The sequence below is a fragment of the Talpa occidentalis genome, unplaced genomic scaffold (genome assembly GCF_014898055.3).
Source record: "Talpa occidentalis isolate TD23 unplaced genomic scaffold, MPIMG_talOcc4v2.1 talOcc4.4, whole genome shotgun sequence".
Taxonomy (NCBI): Eukaryota; Metazoa; Chordata; class Mammalia; order Eulipotyphla; family Talpidae; genus Talpa; species Talpa occidentalis.
In genome coordinates, this window is record NW_023604295.1 from 108,457,088 (window position 1) to 108,483,080 (window position 25,993).

At 39.6% G+C, this 25,993-nt stretch overlaps 1 protein-coding gene across 2 annotated transcripts in view; it reads left to right on the plus strand.

Annotated features, from left to right (window-relative positions):
* The window catches only part of RBPMS (RNA binding protein, mRNA processing factor), a 159,163-nt gene that overhangs the window by 81,579 nt on the left and 51,591 nt on the right, over window positions 1-25,993 (plus strand). For both annotated transcript variants that reach the window (XM_037526002.1, XM_037526003.2), the window contains exon 5: window positions 21,188-21,338. In XM_037526002.1, the coding sequence (XP_037381899.1) occupies window positions 21,188-21,338 (151 nt within the window). The remainder of the gene's footprint in view (window positions 1-21,187; window positions 21,339-25,993) is intronic.

The following is a 25,993-nucleotide window of genomic DNA, read 5'->3' on the forward strand; positions in this document are numbered from 1 at the left end:
TTTCTTGATTATTGAAGACATTTATTGACTGTTGACAATATGTGTGGTACAGAGACTTTTCAGAAAAATCCCTAAGAGTTTATAAGAAAGCATGTTCCAAAAGGTACTTGCTAGTTGAAAAACAACTGATACAATCAGGAAAACTTAGCTTTTTCCATCTCCATAAATTCCTGGCATTGAAGTAAACACTGCAGTTAACTTGTTTCACAATGATTCCAGCCTTCTGCATGATTTCAGTTTCATTGACTAGCTTGAACTTTCCACCTACTGAGTTTCCAAACAGTTGGTTATAATCAATTCATTATTCCTATACCGGGTTCCTCATCTGTAAAATGGGGACATTATTTACTTTCAAAAGTTTTGAAAGGAAATCAAAAACACTTGGAAAGACTCTAAATATGAAATTGCTCCATCAATACACTTTTTTTAGTATAAAAAAAATGTGGCCATAAAGTGCTAGTACAGACTCATGTACAGTGGGGACCTGAGACCATCGAGACACACACCAGCCACACAGGACATTTGACAGAAATCTGGACCACAGTCTGTTTCCTGTGTCTCAGGTTACCCTGACAGGTTGTGCAAGTTAGGACTTTTGATCTTCGTATTTGTACAGCTTGTGCATTGGGTGAATTATTTCTACCGTACAAAACTTTGCACAAACACATGGATCCAGATGGCCTACCTCAGCTCCCCCCTCTACAGGCACCATGTCAATATGTTCCTTATCAGTTTTAAGAATTTCTCCCTAGATTTCTCTTAGCCTGTTGCTCAAAGTGGTTGAAGAGGCCCAATTAGTGTGATCTCAGCTGGGTAAGCAGGGCTGCCAGATGAGCTCATGAGTCCAAGCTAGTGTTTATTTGTTAAATCTGTTTATAACTGCTTACTCTGAACTTGCAGAGTTTTAAGGCAGCCATTTGACGTCACCTGGGGTTGGGGACTATGCCTGTGCCAGTGTAGGGCCACCACGATGCAGGGTTATTGGCTTCTCGACGGCTGCTTGCACTTTGGGGTTTGACAAGCACCTCAGTCCATGTAGGAGCCTTAAATTTGAAAATAGGCTTTCTTCAAAGGTCACACCACCAGAAATGAGTCAAACCCAAATACAATTAAAAAAAATAGTAGTTAGCAAAATGACTAGTGTGTGATTGCTTAATAAGTTGCAGATAGAATCAGGGAGTGGGGGTTTCTGTACTGCGCTCACTTTATGTTCCTGAAATTTTGGGATTGTTATAAAACTTCCCTAGGATGGTGTAACACATAATCTGAAAGTTTTTCTGAAAAAGCAGATGAATGTGAGGAATTTGCAAAATTCTTACTTTGCCTGAAGAAAAGTAGGTAATTTAAATCTATTTAGCTTTCATATAAGAAACTGAAAAATATTACATTAGTAAAAGATATCCTAAAAAAGCTTGAAGAAAAGTAACCAAATTTTATTATCGGGAAGAACCACAGGTTCTTGCATATAAACCTGTATATATTCTAATGACAAACTACATTGGAAATCTCATGTGAAAGTGCCCTCAGACTTTGCATTGTGGCATTTTTTGAGGATCTACTTGTTGTTCAAACTTACTGAGTCTCCCTTGTAAAAATGCAATTTCATTTTGACCTTTGCCCTTTCTCCATGATTCTGCAGGTATTTCAGAAATGTTGAGAATCTATTTGCCTCTATTGTAAATGTACGTAGAAAATACAGTTAGTGTTTGTGGAACATGATTGCAAAGAATGAGTTATCTGGCAGAACTCCTTTGGCTATGCAGTCAAGCCAGTTTTTGAAGCAGAAATCTCAACTCTTAGGCTATCCACATTACTGAGGATTCGTCTGCAGTACTACCCATTTTGGTGCCTTACATCACTCGTACTTTTAGTGAACGATCATCCTATGATAACAACTAGGGGCTGCAGAGTTCCCACACTAGCTTAATATTTTCTGATCATCAATACAGATTTGAACTTCTGGTTGACAAAGCTAGTAAGCGTCTCTGTAATTCGAATGCATTTAAGAACATTTTTAAGCTTCAGGGAGTGGGTTGGGACCTCCCTAGCTTAGAATATTTTGGCAGGACATTTGTCAATTGTTGAAATCTGATTTCCTTGTAAATATATACAATGTGAAGTATTTTCTTGATAATAAAGCAGATTTTTCTTGCTGTTTTCATAGACATTTAATAGTTACATGGAAACATTAAGAGTCAATCACAGAACTAGTAATAGTCAATAACTTTTGTATGTAAAAATAAGTGGAGAGGTAATAGAGTAAATGCTCCTAGAGTATGAAAAAAAATTATATATGGTGCATTTTAAATATGGGGACAGGAATAAGAAAACAATTTTAGTGAACATTAGATTGCTTAATCTAGAACCTTAAAACTAAAATCTGAGAACACTAACATTTATCAAAAAATACAATGGAGCATATTTTTTAAAACTAAAATTTTTCTTCTAAAAGTGATAATTTGGGCCTCCCCGGTGGCACAGTGGTTGAGCCCTGGGTTGCAAAGCTGACTGCAGCCTCTGCAGCGCCGGTTCGATCCCCAGCCGCCGCCGCCGCCGGGGGAAGGTCCCACATGGCGCACAGACCTCTCCTGCCGAGCGCTGCTCCCGTCAGCAGTTGCTCTGCTCTCTGTTCTTCCTCTGGTGAATTCTCTCACCCTCCGGCACTTCTGACTGTACCCAGTGCTTGTGTAAATAAATAAATCTTCAAAATAAATAAATAAAAGTGATGATTTACACTACTAACATTTTGAAAAAGTAACTGGCACTTGAGTAATCTGGATATTGCATAAAGGGATTCAAGGTTTGTTCCTAACCATTGTGGGGTAAGTTAATTTTTAAAAAGATCAGTGTTTTTAACTTTAAAAATCCAAATATTTCCTTCAAAAATGCAGTTAGGTAGAAAATTCCTAGTGTACACTAGTAACCACTGGTTCTCTTATAGATTGCATCATTTTATTCCAATTTTGCCTTTTGTCTGCTTTCCATAAATGACATCACTCAAAACCAAAAATGGATGAGCAAATATGTAGAACTCCGAATGAACTTAGAAACGTGTTATGGGAAATGAAAATAAGCTTAGATGAGAAGGAAATCACATGTTTGAAAGCAGAAAGTTTGTAAGAAGGGAGCAAAAACAAAGTAGAAAAGCATTTCTGCCCTTGGAAAAATAGGAGTAAAAATTAGAATTCAGGCGTAATGTCAGTTTCATGAAGTTTTGGTATTCATTTTGAAGACCAGTGCAAATAAAGGTACATTGAATGGAAGACAGAAAAGGTTATTCAAGGTTACAGGTCATAGATTTCCCTCAAAGAAAAAAAGCAAACAAGAAGCTTATGAAAGAGAATCTGGCTAATTGTTTACATATCTTAGAATACTAAATAAATGAGTGACCGATCTAACAGGGGGAAAACTTTTCAGTTTTAGGAAATTCTGGGTAACCATTAGTAAGTAGGAAATACTGATTTCCCCCCGCCCAGCATTCATTGTGTCTTCTTGATTTATCCGTTCATCAAATTCTAAAAACATAAAATGATTCTAAAAATTAATTTTAATTCACTGATGGATGTTAGAAAAAGTATACCATGTTTTTGAAGTCTTAGGATGTGTTTATGTTGATGTGTTTATGCCTGGAAAAGTGTTTTCACTTGTGAAAAAAAGACTAAATTGAGGTTAAGCGGAGGGCAGGTAAAGGATGTCTTTTCATAACCAATGAGCATATCTAGCGCTTTCTAGGCAAAGGCAGAGTAATACAGATGTCAATGCCAGCAGGCCTGACTGACATTACTAAATCAAGGCTCTTCTCTGAGCCTTAATTTTCCTGTAAATATTCTATTGATAATACCTATTTCAAAGCATTGAGGATCAAATTAAATGGGAGAGATTTTTTAAAGTGACAAGTACTCAATAAATGGTTAAAAATCCTGGTAGTTAGTTGGTGGTAACGTGCACCAAGGACTGGTTTTCGTTCCTTAGCTCCCCCTTACTACTAACTGATTTAAAAATATCTGCGGAGTCCCAAATTCCACTGGGTTCAGAATATTTCTGGACATTGATTTTTTATTACAATGTAGTTAATGGTAAATTGATTCATCTATGCTTCCTTAGAGCTTTCTGGGGAAATAAAAATGCAATGTTGTACTTAATACTCTTAAGCTTTCAAAAGATGGTAAGCCCAACAAACATAGCCCCCCTCCCTCTTCAAACATAGCCCCCCACCCTCTTATTCTGTTTAGCTAATCACGCACATGTCTTTCTCCATTTCTGGACCCATATGAATCTATTTCTAACCAAAGACCCACATCCATTTCTTATAAACTGTTATGTTTAGCAGCCAATGATATTTCTGACTTGGGAGTTACTTTTCCAGACAAGCCTTTTTGTAGAAAGGGAGAAATTCAGCCTTCGTCTTGTTGGGTCACCACTCAGTGGTCTGGATTGTGATGCAGTAGAGCAGGAAGTGCACAGATGGAAGTTGCTTAGAGTTGAGATCCATTTTGACTTTTTTTTTTTCCCCCTGGCTCCTTGTGCAGCACAGGAAGTACTTTGCAGTGAACTTCCGAAGTTTGGCCTTCAATGTTTACATTCTTTTCAACTAACTTGTGTCTAAGCTTCAAATTCTTGATGGTCTGTGCTAGATTTTTAAAAATCAGCTTTAAAGGAACAAATGCTACCCTCTCCTTATTTATGTATTTCTGTGTTCTTACTGTATTCATCAGATAACATATTTCCTGCCCTGAACTGATTTATCTGTAGTGGTGTTAATAAATTACTTTGAGGACGAAATAACTTTGTGTAGATGATACACAGTTTTGATACTCAGTAAAGTTGAGACTGTAAAAGCTGTTGATCTCTGGAAATATTTTTAATTTTTAAATGTAATGCAGCCTTTACACACACACACACACACACACACACACACACACACAGAGAATCAGTCTATTATCATGTTATGTATGTACCTTAGTGTGGGAGACTCCCCTGGATTCTGTAGCAGGAAGGATGTTCATTGATGAAAAATTTGAAGATAGAAATATCTGTAAGAAGAAAGAAACAGCTGTAAAATGTAATTGGGGGTCTATTGTGGGTTGTGTCTGATCTTTAAATGAAAGTTTCTTCTGAATGGTTTTAGAAAGTTTAGGCACCTGTCTTTTTTCAGTTGTAGAGTTTGTTTACATTCAGCACTGCATTTCCTTTCCTCACAATCTTTTTTCCTGCTATACTAGTCACTAATAAAGACTCAAAGTAAACGTTACAAAGTGATCTGTAAAGCATATATGGAAAGTTAAGTCCTCAAGTGACCTAACCAGTACATTAGGTGGAGCTTAAGGAAGAGTGTGCCGAATGCATTCTCTTACTCTGCCTGTCTCACAGTACATGTTCGTGTACTTCCCCACTTACACACACTGGCACATTTTTTCTTTTGAAGCTACATTGTACAATGTTAAGTTATTCAGCATGTCTTTGGCATTAGTAATGCTTTTAGACACAAACACATATGTCCATTTTCTTATTTTGCCAGGTATGTGGCTAATACATATTAGATGTGGAGACAGGGTGACTTTCCTTCAGTAATTAGTGCATAGGTCTGTATCATTAGTCTTTTTCTTGTTTTTGTTTTGTTTCGTTTTTTAAGATTTACAAGAGCTGGGGTACAGGGCAGAGATGCAGGGGGTGAGAGGATTCACCAGAGACAGAGTGGGGAACAGAACAGGCAGATCTACTGAAATACACTGCTGAGGGGAGCAGCACGCAAGTCAGGAGAGGTCTGCTGTGCTATTGTGGGTCACCTCCCTGGCCGGTGATCAACTCGTGCTGCAGTGGCTGCAGATAGCTTCATAGCGCTATGTCTCAACCCCTTGCGCCACCAGGGAAGCCCTCATTACATTAGTCTTTTTCTTGAAGAGCTGACACCAACTCTTAAAACTCCAGTCTCAATATTAGCAACTCTTTTAGCTTTGAAGAACCTCATATATAGGATATGTAATTAGTAAGTATTTAGCAACACATCCTTTCCCTGTTCAATTTAATTTGTTGGTTTCATTATTTAGTTTTCCTTTTTCCTCAGTGCCACCCTCACTGATTCAAGCCCATGGTCTGGGCTTTCCAGAGAAGAATCACATAGCCTAGAAATTACACGGTCACATTGACATTCCTTTTTGACTCTCATTCTGGCTGCCTTTGTCTGAGTGCCTTCATTCAGCAGGTGATAGGACTAAAAGGAGGTCATGCAGCCTGCTACCTTTTTCTCCTGAAAAGGAAAAGCAGGGATACGTATGAGAACATTCATCGACCCTCCATGCCCCCTTGTGAGAAGAGAACGAGGAAGCAAAAGGGATATACAGGGAAGGGGACTGACTGCTGGCTGTACCAGCCACCTTTGATGTTTGTGTGTTAAGGATTCCAAGAGATGCCTCGTTCCTTCTGGAACAGTTGACCCCTGTTTACTTTCACAATCCTCAAAGTAAAAGTGTTAACGTCAGGATTCCTGCATGAAAGAACACCATCTGCACTCTGGCCTCTGTTTCTTTCCAGGTAATATTATCTATTTCAAAATGTCACTGTAAAATACTGCTTTAATGGGTAATTTACCGGACCTGAAGTGGAGACAGCCTTTCCTAACATTGTCAAGATCCAGGTCTTTCAATCTTCCTTTGCAGGACAGTTTGAAAACATAGTGGCAAAAGTTCAAATAACCATGCCCTCTCAACCCTTTGCAAAATAAACTCTGTGTGACTCTGATTCTGTTGACATGTTAAAGATTGAGTTTATAACTTCTTCAAAGGCCCTGTCATGACTTTATAGTCATGCTATACAAAGCAGATTCTCCCAGGGCATGGTTATGTACCCAAGGGGGTGGCTGACTAACAAAAGTGTGCTTTAGTGCATAAGAAATTTAACCAGGGTGAACGATCGAGTCAAATGGAGACCCAGATATTTCGAAGACCTTCTACCACACTCTCCTACAAAGTGGAGTCTGTCCCTATAGTTACCAGCCACTCCCTTAAAGAGCTATGCGAACCAACAGAAGTGAACAAGAGAAACAGGACAACTCCCTGTGGGAGAAATGAAACCCGGTGAAGTTAAAGAATTCTGAAACTGCACAGAACCAGCCAGGACAGCAGATCAGGTCTTCTGTTCCTCCTTCTAGTTGGGGGAGTCTCAGAGTATGACTCTCATCCTTCACTTTTGAAAGTGGTATCAAAGCACCTTTTTGGAAAGACCAAAAGAAAAATAAATCCTATAAATCCTTTTTAGGAGTAGTAGCTCCTTAGCTGATGAGTAGAGGGTCATCGGAGTGTTTATTGTACGTTGGACATTAATCTGCCATCGACAAGATCTCCTTCCTTAGCACCTACACTATGAGATATGGACTGTATTTCCCAGTTTATCTCTGAGGAAACTGAGGCTCCAAAAGGTTCAACAACATATCCATGATTGGCAGTGGAGCTAGATTTGAATGCAGAGTCTGACTCTAAGACCCACAAACCTAATGGCCACAGTTTAAGTCTCTTACTTGACAAGAAGGTGTACTCCAAAATCGGTTGTGACTTTGTGTCTTGGGCTGTCTCCTTTGTAGTCCCTGTAATTAACTGCAGCTGAAGCACCTCTGGAGAACCAGTTTTCTTGTTATCTTTACCAGTAAGTAGCAGGGAATTCAAGACTATCTTCTCTTAGCTGCTTTTCTAGTTTTTCTGATTTCGAAGAGCAGAGATGAAGTTTTTCTCATTTTGTTGTTAGGGCATTATATGTCCTTACGTTTGTAGATTTCACTATGAGAGTCTGGCTGAGTGGTAAGAGAGGGTATGAATTGTCACCACTTGCTGACACGAATAGAAGTGAAGCCTAGGATATGCTACATTTTAGGGAATAACCTAGTCATTTGGGAATCATGTTAAAATCCTTTTTTTCCAGACTTAGGATGGCTAGTGAGGGATGATAGTGTGTTTACATTGGCCAAGCTCACTCTGGTATATCACTTGGAGATCTGAGCTTCTTATAAAATACATCAGAAGAGAAACTACCTTGACTTGAAATCAAGGAAAAACCTCAGGAGCTATTCTAGGATAAACCTGGATGCCTGTTCCTTTCTGTCACTGAAACTTTCAATGCAGGAGAAATTGTCCTGTTTTAAGGAAGGTCTGGCTTAGAAACAAAATTAAATCATTGTAACCCCTTTAATGAAAAAGGGGGGGAAGGGGCATAAGACATCTAGAAACCTGATGCTTAACTGAAGCTTTTATCAGCAGTGGATTCATATAGCCCACCCTAACCCAGATGGCTGCGTAGTTTAATACAGACGTACTGTCAGTGGGGCAGGCACATGCTTATCATATGACTCTGCAAGAGCAAGATGGACAATGAGTAGTAAGGTAAATCCAGGGCAAGCGCTTGGAGGCGGTTGAATTAAGAAAAGGAACAAGGCGTAATTGGTTTGGTCGTTTCTCAATGGGCAGTGACCCAGCAGCACAGGCTGTTGTATTAACAGTCCTGGTGTTACTGTGAGCAATGCCCATATTTAGGAAAAGTATGAAATACGGTTTACTTCTGATGGATTCTTCTTCTCACTTGTTCGTTCTTTGTTAGAATCCACATCTACCTAAATTTCAGCACAGTGAAACTGTACAAGAACCTCCATTATTTGAAAATAATGTAGTCTTTGTAAAACAATAGAATTTCTCTCTCTCTCTCTCTCTCTCTCTCACACACACACACACACACACAAAATTATTGGAATAAGAAAACTGAATTTTGGATTCTCCCCGTCTGAATTTAGGTGTGTTACTTGATTTTTCTGGATCTTAACTTCTGTCGGGAAAACATGGCATTTTATTTTATTATTATTTTTTTAATTTTATATTTTTTTACATCATTTTTCACAATGTATGCGTTTTCATCTTGGTTATAGTCCCCATAAAATTCCCACCCCCCCACCTTGTTTTGATCCTACTCCTATAGTGTGTCCCTGGTTTACAGTTGCTTGTTGATTTTGATTTTTAGGTCTCTTTTCCTGGTCCCTTATTTAGGTTTTCTAAATTCCTGCTGTGAGTGAGAACATCTAGTATTTTTCTTTCTCTTTCTGGCTTATTTTGCTGAGCCTTCCAGCTCCATCCATGTTGCTGCAAATTGCATGAGTTTATCTTTTTATCTTTTTTGATTGCTGAGTAATATTCCATGGTGTATATGTTCCACATCTTCTTGACCCAGTCATCTGTTTTTGGGCATTTGGGTTGTTTCCATAGCTTAGCTATTGTAAATAGTGGTGCTATAAACATAGGGGTGCAGGTGCCCTTTGAATTCATGTTTCTGTGTCCTTAGGGTAAATACCTAGGAGTGGAATTGCTGGATCATATGGAAGCTCTATGTTTAGTAGGTCCAGAAATCTCCACACAGCTCTCCATAGTGGTTGGACCAGTTTGCACTCCCACCAGCAGTGCAGGAGAGTTCCTTTTTCTCCACATCCTGGCCAACATTTGTTGTTGCTAGTTTTTTTAATATGTGAAACTTGGCATTTTAAAGTAAGACTGTCCTTATATTGTGTGGGGCTGTCTTGTCTGTATTTATATCGTAGGACTAAACACTCTTGCCTCCTGCCCTGTGAATGCTTGTAGGATCTTCAGTCAATTCAAAACCCCTGTACACCCTCACACATTTCCAAATATCCCTACGCAGTGAGTGTGGGGGGTGGAGTGCAGGACATTACCCATGGTTGAAAGCTATAAGGTGAGGGGGTCCCAAAAATTCAGTCCTAAGATTCTGTGAATTTCATGCTTTGTGAAAAGAAACCTTCACTACTTAGTATCAGAGAAGCTAACTCAGTTCTCTACCAGTTCCCTGTTTTCTCTGGTCTTTACTCAGAGATTTCTGTCTTTTAGAAGTGTTTGGACATCACATTTTTTTTCTTGCGAGACAGTAAAATGTTGATAAGTGGTAGACAATCTCTACTCATTTTCAAAAATATCATTGAATTGGGACAAAATTTTTAAATTGTATCTTTGATTTTCTTCCCACCCTCCCATTTCCCCTTTTCCAACCATCTTTTTTATTTATATGTATAAAGTGCAGGTTTTTTTTAAGATTTATTTATGCATACAAGAACTGGGGTACAGGTAGAGGTGCAGGGGGTGAGAGGACTCACCAGAGATAGAGTGGGGAACAGAACAGGCAGAAGAACCGAAATACACTGCTGAGGGGAGCAGTGGGCGAGACAGGAGAGGTCTGCACCATGTGGGTAGCTCCCTGGCCTGCGGGGGATAGAACTCATGCTGCAGAGGCTGCACATAGCTTCATAGTGTGGTGCTTAACCCCTTGCGCCACCAGGGAGGCCCTGAAATGCAGTTCTTTAACTTCCTCTTCTACACTGTTGTCTCTGGGAGCCTCATCCATTCCTCTCTAACAGATTACAGAGCCCAGATTCAGGTTTCTATTTGCTCTGTCATTTAGTCACCTTAAGGCCCCAGTTGAATAGAACAATTGTTTGCAGCTCCTGGGGAAATTTTTTTTGCGTATTCCTTGCCTAAAGTCTGTTTCTAATCTGAAGAATGTTTTGTGCCGCCTGTAGGAAACTGACAAGTGTTCAGGAAACTAAATATATTTTGGTCCCTTGAGATCTCAGAATATCTCTAAAGTGTGTACTTACCTCCTAGTTTCTGATAACAATGACATGTCTATCAATAATTTTAGAAAACAGTTCATATGTCTAATTTCCAAAAGGGAAAAGTAAATTATTTCAACTCCATTCCCTTTTAGATCTTGAAAGATTTGTGTTCCCTTGTGACTAAGATACTTTCAAAATAGAAGGCTTTTTCCTTTCACTTTTAACATATCAACATACAGACATGCAGATCAGAACCACAGTGAGATGCTACCACTTCATACCACTAGGATGATTGAAATTAAACAGATGGGCAACAAGTGTCCAAGAAAATGTGGGGGAAATTGAGATCCCTTGGGATTACTGGGATTGCGGAGTTAGCCACCTAGAAAGCCCAGTTACATAGTTCTTCAAAAACATTTCTAGAGTTACCAGTCGAGCAGTTCCACTCCTAGAGAATAGAAAACTAGGTCCTCACTAAAACTTGTCATACGTGTTCATAGAAGCCCAAAAGGGAAATGACCCAGTGTCCATCAGCCAATGAAAGGATAAACAAAATGTGTTATATTTGTACAGTGGCATTCAGAAATAATATATAATGAAATTCTGTGATGTGCATGGATGAACCTTAAAGACATTATGGCTAAAAGAAGACATTCAGCAGAGACCAAATATTGTATGATTTACATTTGAATGAAATGTCCAGAGTAAACAGTCAAATACAAAGAGATTAGAGGTAGAGAAGTGGTGGTAGGGGGCAAGTAGAGAAGAGAGTGACAGAGGAGTGAGCAGTGACCGCTAATGGGTACAGAGTTTCCACTGGGGTGATGGAAATGTTGTGAAGTTTTATGTAATAGTGATGGTTGCACAACTGTGACTATGCTAAGAATATTTGGTGTTCAGAAGGGTGCATTTTATGATAAAGGGGTTGTATTTCATAAAGCTTGGATTTAAAATACCTAATAGCGTGATATTTCAGCAACTTTTAAAATAACAGCATTTGCATTGATTTTTCAAGTAAGTCCACGTTAAGTAAATAGAAACTTAAGGCATAAATGAAACAGATTTTGGTGTTTTGTCACTTAGCAAGAAAGCACTCAAATACATTTTTGTAGAAAAAGTAATTTGACTGTGGCATGATTAAGCCACTTCCAATCTTCGATTTCTTGCCTATCTCCTCCTTCCTCACCCCAGTACAGTTATGACTGTTAATCTTTTGAGTACAGCATACATAAGAATAGGTAATACACATCATTCTCTCATTTATTCCTTAGCTTATTCTGGTCAGCAGCAGGGGAGGGAACTGACTTATTTATTATCTTGTTTTGGTCAGCGCTGTAGCAGAAAAAACTGGTGTTGGAGCGCTGCATTTCTTAGGGAAAGAACCCAGGAGGTTGCCGAGAAGTTAATTGTTTACCAAAGTTCAGCCAAGACATGATCTCAATGAATTATAATACAACTATACAGATGGAAGTCACACACACACCAGCAGAGTATGCCTTGCTCTGTAGTTACTCCTGTGAGTTGAATTGGTTCTTGTTCCTCATGTACCAGTATTTACCAAAACTATCAATGTTAATGCAAAAGTTTTCTGTTTAATGCTTGATAATTCCTATCGTTTAGAAAGAAGTGACTTTACCATGACCCTCTATCTCACCCTTCTGTCTTACTTTTTCTACCTTATAGGACATAATGACTGCTTTCAAATAAAAAAAAAAAAACCATAAAAAATTACAACTTAAGTAATGAGAAGCGCCAGCGGTTGGTCTCAGGTAGATGAGCTCCACTTGGTTATGAAGCAAGGATCTCTGCTGGAATAAATCTGAAGGGACACATCTGAACTCCATCCTTCACAGGATCAGGGGCTATATCTGAAATCAAGATAGGGTGGTGTGGGGTGGGGAGGTAAGACAAGATCCAGGTACAGAGATTAGATTTCAAGGTCAGAAAGGCATCAGTACTGTTTGACCTTGACTTGACCTCCTTTCCTCAGCTTCCTGAACACACGATGGGGTTTCACTGACCTGATCTGTAAAGGTTAGAAAATTCTCAAGGCTCAGGAAGGACTGGGCTAATGATTATAAAAGAAAATGGATTTACTGGGATTTGTTTTTTATAGTTTCTGGTGACCAGTTATTCTGTATTAGAAAGTTAGAATAAATTGGTTAATACCTATATTAAAGAGCATCGTTTTATTTCCTTCAGCATAGATACCTGGCTAGGCAGGGTTTTCTGGATGCCACCCACACCTTAAAGGACAAGTGGGTTTTCATTTGGGTTTGGGCATGGGGAAAGTGATTGTAAGAAGCTTAACAACCAGGAAACTTTCAGCATATTAAGTTGACTCTTATGAAATTGCTGCTACTTTACTGTTTTTATTCTATTAAAAAATAAGTAAAAGTAATTTCACCTGGTTCAGTATCTATGCCTCAGATCCACAGAATTACTGGCTCAGAATGGGGGTGTGTGTGTGAGAAATGCCAGGAGATTCTGATAGGAAATGAATGCCATCGGATCTAAAAGAAGTGGGTGACTCAGGACTGTCTCCCAGAGACAGTAGAGTAACTGGCAGGGCAGTCTCTTACTCCCCAGTAGACTTTCATACGGTTTGCCCAATTGGAATGATGTTCTCGAACATTTGAATTTGCCTTTACTGGGACTTTGTATAGGCTTTGGGCCCATCGCTCACCAGAAGAATGTCCACTCCTCCAGGTTCAGGCCAGGAACTTAACTGATTACTCCAGTTATACCTCCCTATTCCCTATGACATTTCAACATATTTCAATTAGAAATTGAAAGTTAGATAAAAGTAAATAACTACCACAAATGATACTAAAACCTTTGCTTATTTAGAAGCTTCTTTCAAAAGATTCTACTTCTGAAGAAATCATAGTATATTGAGGGTGAGGTGTTAAAATTCTGGGTCCTCAGGATTTTAGACAATTTATATAAAACTACTCATGATTTAACTGACTTGATGAATCTTTTTAAATAGTTCTTCTTTTTAAAGATTTATTTATGGGGCCTCCCCGGTGGCGCAGCGGTTGAGCGCTGGGTTGCGAAGCTGCCCGCGGCCTCTGCGGCGCCGGTTCGATCCCCGGCTGCTCCCCGGCCACCGGAGGAGGGTCCCACATGGCGCGCAGACCTCTCCTGCCGCCCGCTGCTCCCCTCAGCAGTGTACTTCGGTCCTTCTGCCTGCTCTGCTCCCCGCTCTGGCTCTGGTGAATTCTCTCACCCTCCCATGCTTCTGACTGTACCCAGTGCATGTATAAACAAAACAAACCAACAAATAAATAAATAAATAAATAAATAAAAACATGCCTCTATTAAAAAAAAAAGATTTAAAAAAAATATAAAGATTTATTTATGCATACAAGAGCTAGGATGCAGGCCAGAGATGCGGGGGTGGGGGATGAAAGGATTCACCAGACACAGAGTAGGGAGCAGAACAGGCAGATTTACTGAAACACATTGCTGCGGGGAGCAGTGGGCTAGACAGGAGAGGTCTGCTGCGCTGTGTGGGTAGCTTCCTGGCTGGCCAGGGGATCGAACTCGTGCTACAGTGGCTGCAGATGGCTTCACAGCGCTGTGTCTTAACCCCTTGCACCATCAGTGAGGCCCAAGTAAAACAGTTTTACCTGCTGTTACTACATAGATAAAGCGAGGACAACACAGATGGACAATGAACCCAAATAATACAGACACAAATGAGTCTGGCAATCTCAAATGAATAAAGCAACCACAATGAACATAGAGGGAATGTGGGAGAACTACCCCAAATAATTCTTGAATATACATACTGGCCATACCCTTTCAGGTTGTAGACAGAAAAAACTGTTAATCAATATTGAACTGTAGTTACTAATAAGTTTGTTTTATAACAGTAATGTTGTTTACTAAGTCTGATACTTAGTATGTTTTCCTGTTTTAAGTAAATGAAGTAGGATTCAGAGAAGAAATTACAAATATGGGAAGGGACATCTGGAAAGAAAGTGGATTGGAATAGAAAATAAGTGCAGAGGGTACCATGGAATTAGCAGATTACCATTTAGCAACCAACTGTAAAGATTATTTCAGGTAAAAATCATCAAGAGATGTTAAATGTTTGATGAGAAACAAGACAAATACACATACGCACACAAGTCTAAGTATCTCCCTGTGTTACACTTACTAACTAGAAGGGGAAAATTGTAACCATACATAGTTAATATAGATAGCAGTGGGACAAAAATGCCATCATATACCACCTGACACGGTGCATGGTGGATGACACAGATCCTGCCAAAAATGCATGCCCTGCGTTGATTCAGGAAACAAATCAGATAAGTTCAAATGGAGGAACATTCTACAAAGTGAAGAGCCTGTACTCTTCAAACACGTCATGGTCGTGAAAGACAAGGACTGAGGAAAATATTCGAGGAGAATGAAGGGATGACAACTAAAAGCTCTGTATGATTCTGGATTAGATCTTAGGTCAAGAAAACAAAGGAGTGTCCTTGTTTGTAGGAAATTATACTGGAAAGGGCAGAAGGCATCAAGCAGTCAGTTGAGCAGTTTGGTGAAGGGGGTGGGGTATGTGTCAGAAGTGTGGGCAGGTGTACGCAGGCATTCTTCTCTATTATGTCTGCAACTGTTCTGTAAGAGTGAAGTTGTTGAAAAGCATTTTTTTCAGTCTGAACAGAAAAACCAGCATAGCAAGGGCAGCTCTGAAGACCTTGGTCATAGGCATTTGGAGACTTCCTCTCCAGTGGGAGTCTATTATGGTGATTGGCTTCCAGCTACCACCATTTTCTGTCTCTCAGTAACCTAGGTTGAAATCCTCAGGAGGAAAATCACTTTGGACAGCCTGTGTCCCTTAGATGATCAGCTCTTGTCAGGGGAGTAAGAGCATAGACCCAACTCTCTGGGTGTCCTTCCCAGAAAAGGAGGATCGTCAGAGTGCCCCCACCCAATTAAGGGCTCTTTCCAGGAATACTCTAATTGCTTTATCTCTGGTCTCCCAGTTTAATTCAGCTGCCCTTCCACCAGTGACATAATGCAGAGTCCTACACTAAGTGATTTTCAGATGTTCTCCAGCACAAGCTGTGTTCACACCCTCCTGGGAACTTAGGAAATGCAGGTTCTCAGGTCTTGTTCCAGATCTAAATCAGAACCTCTGGCGATGGGTTATAGCACTTAGTGTTTAGGAAGTTTTCCAGACAATTCTGGTGCATGCTTGCTTTTGAGGATCACAGCTTTACTATATCCGACCATATTTCCCCAGTTTTAAAAATCTTAATGGCTCAGACATACAATACTCCAAAGTCTGCAATCATGGCTGAAAGATTCTTGTGATCTCTTACCTCACCCACCTACTCTGCCTGCTTCTCTGCACACACGCACACACACAAACAAACACGTGCTCTGTTCATATCCTGTGGCACAGAACTTTGCTGAGCTTTTTCCTGGACTGCCACCTGGTACATTTCTGCTCTTCTATCACTTTCTCTGTGATGCTCCCCCTGGTCCTAGTTTCTCTGCCTTGGCTTTCTTCCCTGTGGTGCTCTGCACATTGTGTTTATCTGTTAATCTAACCATTAGTTTGCCTGTACAGCTTCCCCACCAGACTGAGCTCTGAGCTCCTAAGGGCAGGAACTTTATTTCATTAATCCTGTGTCTGTAGCACAAAATGAAGGTAATACATATGGTTCAATTTTTGTTAACATTTTTACCTTGTATTGTGAAACTTCAGACATACCAAAGAGTAAAGTAGTGAACAGTCATGCACCCACCCCCCAGGATGTAACAGCTTAATGTTTTGCTGCATTTACTTTATCTTTTGCACATTAGTATTTTAAAGTAAATGTATGGTATAAGATGTCATCATACAGTCTCTGTAGTTCCATAGTAAAAACTAAAGACAGTTTCCTACATTACCATAATAATAGTAGCTGTCATACCTTAAAAAAATGGACAGTGCCCAAATACTAATTCTATATTCAGCTTTCTCCATTTTCTGTACGATGGCTTTTACATCCTTTTGTTTAGTCATGGTCTACCCATTGCACAAGGGCAAGCCTCTTAAGGCTATTTTAATTATTCTAGATTAGCCCTTCATTTTCCCTCCCTCCCACCCTCATTATTCAGTGAATAAAGTGCTGGCTAGTATTTATCGCCACTGATGTGGGATAACAGTCCACTATCTGTGACATTACTGAAGAACAGTTGGAAAGATGTGCCTTTTTGTCCAGAATAATCTGCTCTCCTCGTGTGATCCCAAACTTATGATTTGCAGCCAGTAAGTCATTCCAGCACATAGCTGGTATGCACAAGAAACCATTATCACAACAGCATTACTTCAATTAATAGCTACTCCATTTTGTCTTCCAGAAAGTCACTGACAGAGCTATAGTACATTTTCAGTGACTTTCTGGGTTCTTACAGGCTTGGGTCTTCAGGATTTAGTAATTTCCTTTCACCTCGTCCATTTATTTTATTTTATGCTAACTATTCTCTTACCCTTTTAATACTCCCAAAGCTTGATATAGTTTGTAGAACAATAAAATGACATTTTAAACTCTCTAACTTGCTTAGACTCTTAATAGTTAACACAAATTTGCGTTTGGGAGCTTAAAGCCCACAATTTGGAAAATTACCCTTTCAACCTTTTCAGTTTGCAAATATTTGCTTAGCCTTACTTACATTTAAGAGAAGGGATTAAAAAGAGGATTTCTGAACAGTTTCTCCACATAGTCCTGACTGCATTAAGTGGCTTTCTGAGTTTAGAGCTTGATAGTATATAAAATACAGTTCCTCCCCAGGCATCTCTAATTGCTTTGTAGTTTTTGAGATTGGATTATTAGTACTTCTAGTGATCACATATACCAAGCATTACAGTGTTTGCTGAATAAAATTTAACTGTAGGTTGAGCTGCTTGCAGTGAGTAGAATGATTGGGGCTTGGGTAATGGGTCTGGTGGAGAAGGGGAGATTTTACTTTGTGAGTCCATAGAAGGTGGTACAGAAAGTACACTATGAGGCATTTTAGGAACTGTGGCACAGGAAAGAAAACTGAACTTCCAGCAGTGGGGTCTTAACTCAGGCTGCCATAACAAAATACCATAGATTTAATGGCTTAAACAGCAGTCATTTAATTATCTCCTTCTGGAGACTAGAAAGGCGAACATCAAGTTGCCTGTCGATTTAGTATCTGGCGAGGGCCTGCTTCCTAGTTTGCAGACAGCTTCCTTGTTGTGCTCTTGGAGAATGAAATCTCTGGCGTTCTTATGGGAGTAGTAATCCCATCACAAGTGGTACTACCCACCATTACCTCATCTTAACCCAATGTCCTTTTGAAGACCCCTCCTCCAAATGCTGTCATTGGGTGTCAGGGTTTAAGCATACAAATTTTGGGACATTTAATTCTTAACACACAAGCAGGTGCATTTGAAATTGACCTAGTATATACTTTTATACGGAATCATTATTTGTTAGCATTGTCTTTATATCTTCCAGAGCCAGCCTTGGGTGGGGAGTTCAGCCTGTGTAGAAAATAGTGAGCACTATGTTGATTTGGTCACAGTGTTTAAGGCCGTCTTAAGGAGACAGTCCTGTAACCAGTGGATTTGGGTTGCTTACAAGTGAATTGATGTCATGCTGATGTTAAGAAAATGAGACACCATTTACAATTGGAAGAGAAAAGTTTCTGTTTGTAAGAGTCGTAGTGAATTATAGGCAAGAAAGGGAAAGTTGATTTTTGAAATCACCGATTCCCCCCTCTACTGGACAGTAATCCTATCCTGAACAGCATTTAATGTGAAGTCACTATGGCCAAAGAATTAATCTTATTAGGTGATAAGAGCACAAGGTATATTCTTCACGTCTCCTTGTCTGCCTTTTCCACCTTACTCCTTTGCTTTTCTTCCTCTCCCAGCCCTGCCCCCAGTGCCGCAGCCTCTTCATCCTCCTCTGACATTTCAAATGTCTTTGGCTCTGCTAAGCCCTATGGATAGAAACTTCGCTGAGGAGGATATTGATTACCAAATATGGTACTGCTGCTAAAGATGTTAGAGGAATGTGGCTCGTATTCTAAGCCTCCGGCCTCAGAATAAGCTGCCAAACAAATTAGGTCATTTTAACTTATGAGCTTTTGCCTTTTTTTTTTAATAAGGAGCTGGAACTTTGATTTGGAACATGATGGTGGTGGTATTTTAGCTCAAATAGAAGATGGGGCAGGACGTGGGGGAGTCCCAGTTCAACACTTATTTAGGATATGAGCCACCCCCAGCCCAGCCCCAGCTGTGAAAGAGTGGAGCTGACTCTGCAACACCATGCACAGGCTGAGGCCTGGAGACAGAGGTGCAGCCTCCCTGTGCTCACTGTGAAAGACTCATACTGCAGTCCTGGGGTGCTCTTCCAGGGTACCCGTGTCGTGGGCCACAGTGCTTATGCCAGTATGGGGTCAAATTTAGGAAAGTGACTTCTTCACAGGATGGTGGGTCAAGTTTGGGAGAGAAGAGACACTTCCTCTAAACTTGATGTCAAGTTGTTACTAGGTGGGATGTGGCGTAAAGATGCAAATCCTTCCATGACATACCTTAAATGATAGCCAAATGGCACTGGTCTCCAGCAAAGACCACAACTTTTCAGGTCCATATTTGGAAATATTTATTCTGTTGTGATACTAGCTTTGATAGGGTGAAATGCTCTTAAGTGGAAGCGGATGGAAGCTTTGTTCTCTTTCCTTCTATATATTTTTTGGCAAGATAATGCTGAGGTTTCCCTAATTAAAACAAAACAAAAACTGAGACCAGTTAAACGCAAAATTTCTTGTAGATTTCATTTTACTGGCATCCTTTCCATATTATGCTTTTAGTTAGGGCTTATATAAATGGATTCCTTTTCTTCCTGCCCACCCTACCCATTTGCCACCTTCAATTGGTTTCTTCTCAGAGAATGGGTAAGTCACACGCAGAGAAATTTCCACCCACTTCAGGGCATCTGTGGGTCAGGGCTCTGTTGCTTTTGTTGTACCTCTGTCAGGCCTGCTCTTTCCTTCCTCTCCCTTCCCTCCCCCCCAATTTCTCTTATCGTCGTTACTCTCCAATCACATCCTCTTCCTCTCCTGTCTTTGGAGCCGAGCCTATGAACTTCAGAGCTGCTCATCCTGGTCAACAGATTCAAAGTCTCAATAATGTCTCGTAGAAATTGCTCTTAATTTCCTTACTAAAGAGGAAAGGGGTTTGTGGGGCCCACGTGTGTAATGAATGGAAAACCTGTGCTCTTAGCAGACTTTTTCTGAACTCTAATCCCTTTCTAGAAGATATTATTCAGACAGAAATGGGACTTGAGATTGCTTGGATGGACATCATGCACAATACTGGGGTATCTCTGGCACTATTGTCAAGATCCAGAATCCATGGCTTTGGACATAGATGAATGTGAAATTATTCATCATGCTTTATAACAGAGACATTCTTGAATGGGAGAGTGGTTTTCAGAAGATATATCATGCCAGAAATGTTATATCTTAGTGTGTAATTTATTTTATTGAACATTTTGTTTTAGGTAAACCAATCAAGGGTAATTGAAATTACTATCTTCGTGACCTATATAATCTGATATCTCTATCCATGTAGCAAATGAGCAAGATCAAATAAAAATCAGACTGTACCACAGTGAGACATTGAGAATTCATGTAAATTTGTTAACTAGCTGCGAGTAAATGGTATTAGGTTAGATTTAAAAATCCTAAAACTATTCCTATCTTCTTAGGAACTCAGAGTGCATGTATCCATGTTTGAAAGTGCTCCAGTGATAAAGGGATGGGAGTTCCCCCCTCTGTAGGAGATGAAGCCAAGCCATTGAAAATTACATTGTTTTAAGTCAGTGTCAGAACACTGGTCAAGGTCTAGGCCTCTTAGAATTTCAGGTGTTAGACTTTTCCATATTATGGAGGGCTTTACATTAATTCATTCATTCTTAGTGGCCACCATTAGCTGAAGTTTCTAAGCCATGCTAGAAATTTGCTAGTCCTTATTTCGATCTTGGACTTGAACGCTTTTGTGCAAGAAGAAAAGGATTAATTGGAAAACCATGTAACTCTTTTATTCCCAAATTCTATCAATTTTTCCATTTGTGTAACTAATATGGGGAGTCCAACTATACTCCCCCAGATGTACACAAGCTTCACTCACCCTCTGCCAGAACTCCAGTATCAATGCCCTGTCACCTTCCCTCCCCTCACCTCTACTTCCCGCACCATGTCCCCTCTGGTAGCCAGTATATTTTCGGTCTAAGAGTTATTTTTGTGTTCTGCCAGTTTGTTTTCCTTGACTGTTTATATTCCTTACATGAGTGAAACCATCCGGTAACTGTCTTTCACTTTCTGACAAACTCATGTAACTATGTTTTTCAATTACATAAACTAAATCTCCCTGGCTTTCTGGAAATGGTGTATTATGCGTCTCCATGTATTCTGTTTAAGTGGTGAGAATGAGAGCGTTTGCTGACCTTTTTTTCTGACAGGCCAGGGTTTAATGGTGTGTTTATTTTGTCACCATTCTGGTTTGACTCTAAGGAAATGAAAACATCTTCCATTTGTTCTTTATTTCCAAAGGGCATCCGCTTCGATCCTGAAATTCCGCAAACACTACGACTAGAGTTTGCTAAGGCAAACACGAAGATGGCCAAGAACAAACTAGTAGGGACTCCAAACCCCAGTACTCCTCTGCCCAACACTGTACCTCAGTTCATTGCCAGAGAGCCATGTAAGTTGATCTACTTTTCATTTTCTAGGGGAAAAAAATGAATTAAGAACTTGTATGCTGCATGTTAGTTTATACCACGGACATAGAGCTGGCTGAGCATCATTTCCCATTTCTGTGAAGAGGCTGACTTTTCTTACTGAATTCCAAATACAGCAATCTTGTTTGTGATTCACTGTCTTGAATGATGATTTGGCTTCATCAGAACCAGAAGTACAAAGTTTCACTTGATGTGCTATATAGATTTCCTTAATGTGATGTTGACCTTTATTGTTGACCCTATATGCTTTGTGGCAGAAACCCTTTTTTAGTCCCCTAGTTTTGGACAGGAGACTTGGTTCTCAGGACTCCCTTAACTTCATTTGCTAAAAACCATCAGTCCTGTGACTTTGGAAAAAGAATATTAAAAGTAAAAGAAGCAGATCTTAAGAAGTTGTTTCTGTTTTTGAGAACAGTTTAACTATAAATCTAAAGGGAAAAATAAATATATACAAAGAATTTATATAGTTGAACAGTCATCTAACTGGAACCAGTAAAGCTTTAAGGAAAATTGGGGGTTCCTATTTTAAATTAATTGCTAAGCAGGTTTTTTACCCCCACCTAATAAGCTTATTGTTTTAAATGTCCAGGCTACAATTTCTGCCTTTATTAGACTACTTGAAAAAGATGTCTCAATTCTGTTTCTCATGCTCAACTAGCAGTGTAAGTGAAGCATGAGTTAGGCCTTTGCATTTCCTGTCAGTGCATAAGCCATGTGTGATTTAACCTGGCAGGGTATTGAAGGAATCCCAAGTGACTTGCTGTTCAATGGAATATTTTTGTCCTGTCCTCCTTGTTCTTCTTTCCAAATCACATGATCTTGATCTTCTTCCTGCTTTCCCTGTAACTGAAACCCAAGGGTACACAGGCCCCTTTCTCCACTTATGTCATGTGTGTGTCAGATTTAATCAGGGCATTGTGGAAGTTAGTCACTCTGTAGCTCAGTTGCTGTTAGGAAAGCAGCTGCTTGACAGTAAACTTATAGATAAGAGTTTCTCCCCTGGTGTGTTCTAAAGTAAATTTTTCTATGAAACTAGAAATCATAATGGGAAGAAAATATTTTCTTCTTCCATGTCTTAGGCAAACTTGAAATATTTGTTTATTTGGGAAAGAAATCTAAACAAAAGTTTCATCTTATGGTGCAGTTGTACTGCAGGAGGATGTATCCTTACTGTATCTAGCTCAGGGCCTTGTATGTAACATATTTAATAAATGCTATAGTAATCATGCATGGGTAAAATAACATTTTTGTGTGGCTATTTGTGGAGTTCTAACATTTGTTTGCCCTTAATTTTTCTCTGTAATTTCTTTTCTCTTGTTTAGGGCATCAGAAAAGAGTATTTCTCAGATACTTTTGATTTAGAAAAGAACATCTAGACTAACTTCACTTTTTTAGTGAATTTGCCTGCCTCATATTTCAAATACTTTGAAAATTCGGACAGGGGAAGTATAATGTTGGCAATACTTTATCCTTTTAGTTCTTTACTGGAGCTCAAAAGATTTTATAACTCTGCTGCAACGGCTCTGAAATAGGTAGCCAGGATGCGGGAGCCAGTTCACAACAGGTTACACAAAGATAGATTAAGTGGACATGCGCAAGTCCTTGCAGTTAGGGAGAGCCTGGGGCTCTGCTTAGGCCAGCTCCGCCCACTGCCCTTTCCTGTGCTCGGAACAGCTCAGAAGAGGTCAGATAGTTTCCATGGTAGAGTCAAAACTTGCCTGGCTGCTCATAGCAAAACAAACTTGAAGTTAAAAAAAAAAATCCAAACAGCAATGTATTCTTGAGAAAATAAAAGTTTGCATAGTTCTCTTAATATAGCTCTTTTTTTAATGACGCAGGGGCCTTGACAAGCAACAATTCCATTGTGACTTAGAACAACCTTATCATCCATTATGGTTCCCTCTGGAAATTGTGAACTTGTCTGTCTCACAGACTCTCCAGGAAGCACAGTGCAGATCAGCAACCTGGTGGTTCTGTACTGGTGGGCACTTGAGGTGATCAGTTTAACCACCATGCAGAATAGACTGCAGTGAAATCACAGGATTCGTAGATTGGAATAGTCCTGCCAGTTTCTCTGTGGTGGGCCATGGAGCAGGGGTGGGGTGGATGTTGTTAATAAATGCTTCTCTTTGCCAAATTTTTATTTGGTGGGGCCTGAGAAGTACCCATTGCCATCACTAGAGGAAGAATGTACCATGAGTCAGTCATACAACAGATGTTTTCTTGAACGCTCTCAAATACCTGTTGAACTTAAATGAGCAGCCCCTCTGGAGGGACAGGCCTGCAACTGCTCCCTTTAAAGAGTTGTCAGTCCACGGAATCGATGACGGGCAGAGTTTTCCGGAAATTTGGCCCCATGTAAAGAATGTAAAAGATGTTCCCAACCCTACTTCCAACTGCTTTATATGCTGAGCACCCTGCTCCATGCCAAGAATGAGGAGTAAGGAGAGAGAGCACTGTGGCATCTAGCCAGGGTAGAAGTTGGCCTCCATGGGGAATCTTGACCAAAGACTTGAAGATGTCAGTGTTCCACTTCTTCTAGTTACTGTTAAGCTTTGTGACCTCAAAAATATTTAACCTTGCTGCACTCCTGTTCCCTGAGCCACAAGAGAGGGATAATACCTTATTCACATAATTGTTTTGAGAGCTACATGGCATTATTGGATTGTGTTGAGAATTGAACAAGTGTAATATGTAGAGTACTAGGCAAATGTGAAGTGCGAGCTTCAGTTTTAAAAACAAAACAAAAACCAGTTGCTTCATAGTTAAAAGTAAGTGTTGAGCTTCTCATCTGGCATCCACTGTGTGATTGTGGGGGCTTGTCTTTGCAAATTAGAAAGAAGGAATGAAAGTCACATACAATCCTAGGAAATAGTATACTTCCCTAACTTTTTAATTAATTTGAGCTGCTCTTTTTCCATGTATCAAATAAAGTAAGGAAAATACTGTGAGAAAACAGGAAGTAAGGGATGTAGACAATTTAAAATCCTCTTAGCTGATGTATTTGTACAGGAAAGTAGTGTTCTATAACATATGAATTCCACATTAGAGATGAAAACAGCACATCGCTATCTCCGAAGTTTATTTTCCCATCTGTAAAATGATACTATGCTTCAAATCCTCTGCTAAGCATCTTAAGTGACTTGCCTCATTGAATTTTTGAAGAAACTGAGGTTCTGCCTGGAAGGTCTAGTAACTAACTTCATTGAAGTTTTCACTCTCACTAAAATCCATTGTTGGCCTCACCGCGTCACATTGCCTGGTAGTCCACAGGCGCTTTGGGCTGTAGCCGTTTTCAGGGATTCCCTAGGTGCCGCTTTAAACTCATTCATGACCCCAGAGACCATTATCAGGTGAGAAGGCCAAGATTTTAGTACAGGTCACTGCATAGTGAAAATTAATCTCTCTAAGGTATTAGCCAGGAAGTGTATTTCTTCATAATTGACCACAATAAATTGATACAGTTTTATTGTACTTCATCCTGAGTCATTATTTAAAAAAAGAAAGACCGCTTTCAACAGTTTTTAAGTACTTTAGTTCAATAGAAAGTGGCTTCATCAGCCAAGATGAGAATATTTATCTTCTTTTCCTTGTACCTGCAGCATAGACAAACAGCTCTCTTAGGTGGTGTAACAGGTCATTCATATGGAAACAGGCATGGGTGGAAAGGCACAATCACGCAGCCTGCTTTTTATCAATGATAATGTGAAAATAGCATAGTCACCAGTTCATGGTTGAGTAGATGGCATGTTCTGTAGGAGGCTCCTTTTCTACTGCAAAGTCCTTAAACCTGAGCAAACACGCAGAGATTGAAACACAAGAGATTGAAAAGATCAACAAGAAATCCTTATATGATGGATGGAATTGAGCGAACTGGCCCAATTTTTTTGAAAGTAAAATAACACAGAAATGCAAGGGATCATTTAATGGGTTGTAGTCTGTTTGTTGTTGGTTTCTATTTGGTGTAAGAGGTTTTAATCCATTTCAAGGAACATCTCTGGAGACAGTTATGATGATGTGATCACAGTCTGGCCCAGTTGTATTTGAGAAACAGGTCTTCTTGAATCCTGTCTGCTGTTAAATTTATAAAATTGTATTTTAACTTCATCTTGTTTGTAAAATAACAGCACCTGATCCATTTTATTATTACATGAAGAGAGAGATCATAATGAAATTCAGAGGGTTAAAATTATAGGTTTTCCTATTACCTGAAAATAATCACTGTTAACACTCTGTTATTCCTTTCTACATGCATTTCTGTACATTTATATATATGTGTATATAGAGAATAGTGATTGTGAGAGCTTCTGATTATTTAGAACTTTTGGAAGGAAGTCATATATATGTGGTTAAATGAATTTTTCAGCTTTGCGTCTGTAGGCCGTATCCAATTGTATGTATAAAATCTCATCATTGTCATGATGAATGCCCCTGGGGATAACCCTGAAGTGTGGTGGGTTCTGAGAATCACTAGGGTCAAGTCAATAAGTAGAATATTCTGGATGGATTCTAATACTTTGAGATCCCTCTGGAGATCATATCTTCAATGATGCAACCTTCATGAATTTTAATTTTTCCAATCCATTTTCCCTCCTGGCTCACTTTTCTGGTTACAGGA